The sequence below is a fragment of the Chaetura pelagica genome, unplaced genomic scaffold (assembly GCF_000747805.2).
Source record: "Chaetura pelagica isolate M959 unplaced genomic scaffold, ChaPel_1.0 scaffold246, whole genome shotgun sequence".
NCBI lineage: Eukaryota > Metazoa > Chordata > Aves > Apodiformes > Apodidae > Chaetura > Chaetura pelagica.
Genome location: NW_009953647.1, coordinates 95377 through 97357, shown reverse-complemented (window position 1 = coordinate 97357; position 1981 = coordinate 95377). Strand labels below are relative to the sequence as shown.

Here is a 1981-nt window from a genome sequence, read left to right as displayed (position 1 = left end):
TGGAGGGGAGAGAAACCATCAGAGGTCTGAGCGGCAGCATCACGTGTCCCCGGGGCACCGAGAGCTCCCGGCCGCCTGCAGGGACACGCTGGCAAAGCCGACACCCCTCTCGCTGTAGGTAAAACACCACTTACGTCTGGCTGTAGCCGTCTGGCTGAAAGCAGGGATCCCAGCCAAAATCTCGAGGGCCTCTGGGCTCCACTATCAGCCCCTGCCGTGAGAAAGCAGCAAATCCCTGTCAGCCCTCCAGGGCTTCCCCTGCAGTCCCGTGTCACACACACAGGCAGAGGAGCTCGGTGCATCCGTAGCTCACACCACTGCCCCATCAGTGCTGGCCTCCACCCAGCACCAACCAGAATTAGCAGCCCCAAACTCCATGTTCCATCATGCTGGCCTATTCTGGCAGCCCCTTTATGCCCCCCAATTAATAGAACCAACAACTGCATGCAAATACAGCCCTGCCTGAGGCAGGCAAGGGGGCTGAAGAGTCTGAGGTGACATACAAAGCATATGTTCTGTTCAGTAGGCAAAAGGACTGCAGCATTTAGCACCCAGAATTTCCTAGGACATTCAAGGATCCAGGAGCCACTAAAGTTGTCCTCAACAGAGCCAATGCTGTTATGAAATTCCCATTATAGCCCTCCTCCCTCAGCATGTTCCCCTCTGCAGACACACCACCTACATGAGTCTGGCCTTTGAAGAGCTTCACGGGCTCCTCTGGGTTTCCAGTACTGAATGCAAAGGTACAGAGAGCGTAGGCAGATTTGTCTTCAAACCCAGCCAGCAGCTTGTAGAGGCCTAAGTGACACAGAAAGAATCCCGGCGTTGCTGCCTTTCCCTCGGAGCGCAATACACCCACCTAGGGACGGATGGAGGGAGCGCTCTGCCTTCACATCCATAGGGAAGCCTTACAGGATGGGACAAAGCTGGCTGGGTCCCCCTCGAACACAGCACGAACTGCAGGGTCCCACTCTTACTTTGGGAGCAGAAGCAAATGAGCACACAGCACCAGAGGGGGCTAAAGCCCACTCTGAATTAGCGTGATTAATGATGATGCTCGTGACACCAGGGCAGGGTTTGCAGTCACACTTGCAATCAAGGGCAGTCACTGCAGGCCAGGAGAGATGAGCATCAGCAGAGAGGGCCTTGCATGGAAGCCAAAGGGAGCAGCAGGGCTTCCAGGTGACACTTAGAACAGACAAGAAGCTCCTAAAAGCCCTGCCACCAGCCTGCAGACATGGGAGTCTGAGAATACAGGGATGACACTGAAGCTACTGGGGGAAAACATCATTCCAGGAAGAAAGGCACAGAACAGTCTCAAGGAGCAAACACAAAGGGCTGGCAGGCAGGAAATGAACCAGCTAGGAAAAAGGCACTGATGTGGGCAAGGAAGCTCAGCAGAGGCCAGCATGGGCAGGGATCCATATCAATTTGAAAGGACTGAGCTACATGCAGAGCAGTAACATGGGAGGCAGTACCTTCTGGTTTCAGTTTTTCCAGGAACCATTTTCTGAAGGGGAAGAAGAGAGGCAAGATTAATTTTTACTACTGTCTCTCAGAAATACAGGCATCCCTGAGGCATTGTTGCCTGCCAGTTTCATAGCCATTTGAATCCCTCTTTAGATGTGTTGTCAAATCACCCCGTTCTGGGCCATTTACCAATAATGACAGACCTAGCTCTTAAACTGAATGGAAGACAGTGAAAACAGCAGTGCAGTATTTAATTTGCTGCAGTAGTGGGGTCTATTGTACATAACCCAGTTCTCTCTCATGAGCACTGATGTGTCAAAATACATCTCTCAACTCAACTTGTTCACATCTTACACCCAGTGCCAGCCTCATCATATAAAGCCTTCATATCCCTGCTTAGCTCAGCAGAGGGTTTGGAAGAATTAATCACACTAAAAGCTAATTCCAGGAGCTGAAGGCAGTATTTTTACTAGAGGAATTATGCTGTAATATAATCTTGCTGGACTAAAGC

At 51.3% G+C, this 1981-nt stretch overlaps 1 protein-coding gene across 1 annotated transcript in view; it reads right to left on the bottom strand.

Annotated features, from left to right (window-relative positions):
• Window positions 1–130: 130 nt before the first annotated feature.
• Window positions 131–1981, bottom strand: part of ITPA (inosine triphosphatase (nucleoside triphosphate pyrophosphatase)) — a 3462-nt gene continuing 1611 nt past the window's right edge. The window contains exons 4-6 of the mRNA XM_009999906.1: window positions 1479–1510; window positions 683–798; window positions 131–211 (exon numbers count right to left, since the gene is read on the bottom strand). Of these exons, the coding sequence (XP_009998208.1) occupies window positions 131–211; window positions 683–798; window positions 1479–1510 (229 nt within the window). The remainder of the gene's footprint in view (window positions 212–682; window positions 799–1478; window positions 1511–1981) is intronic.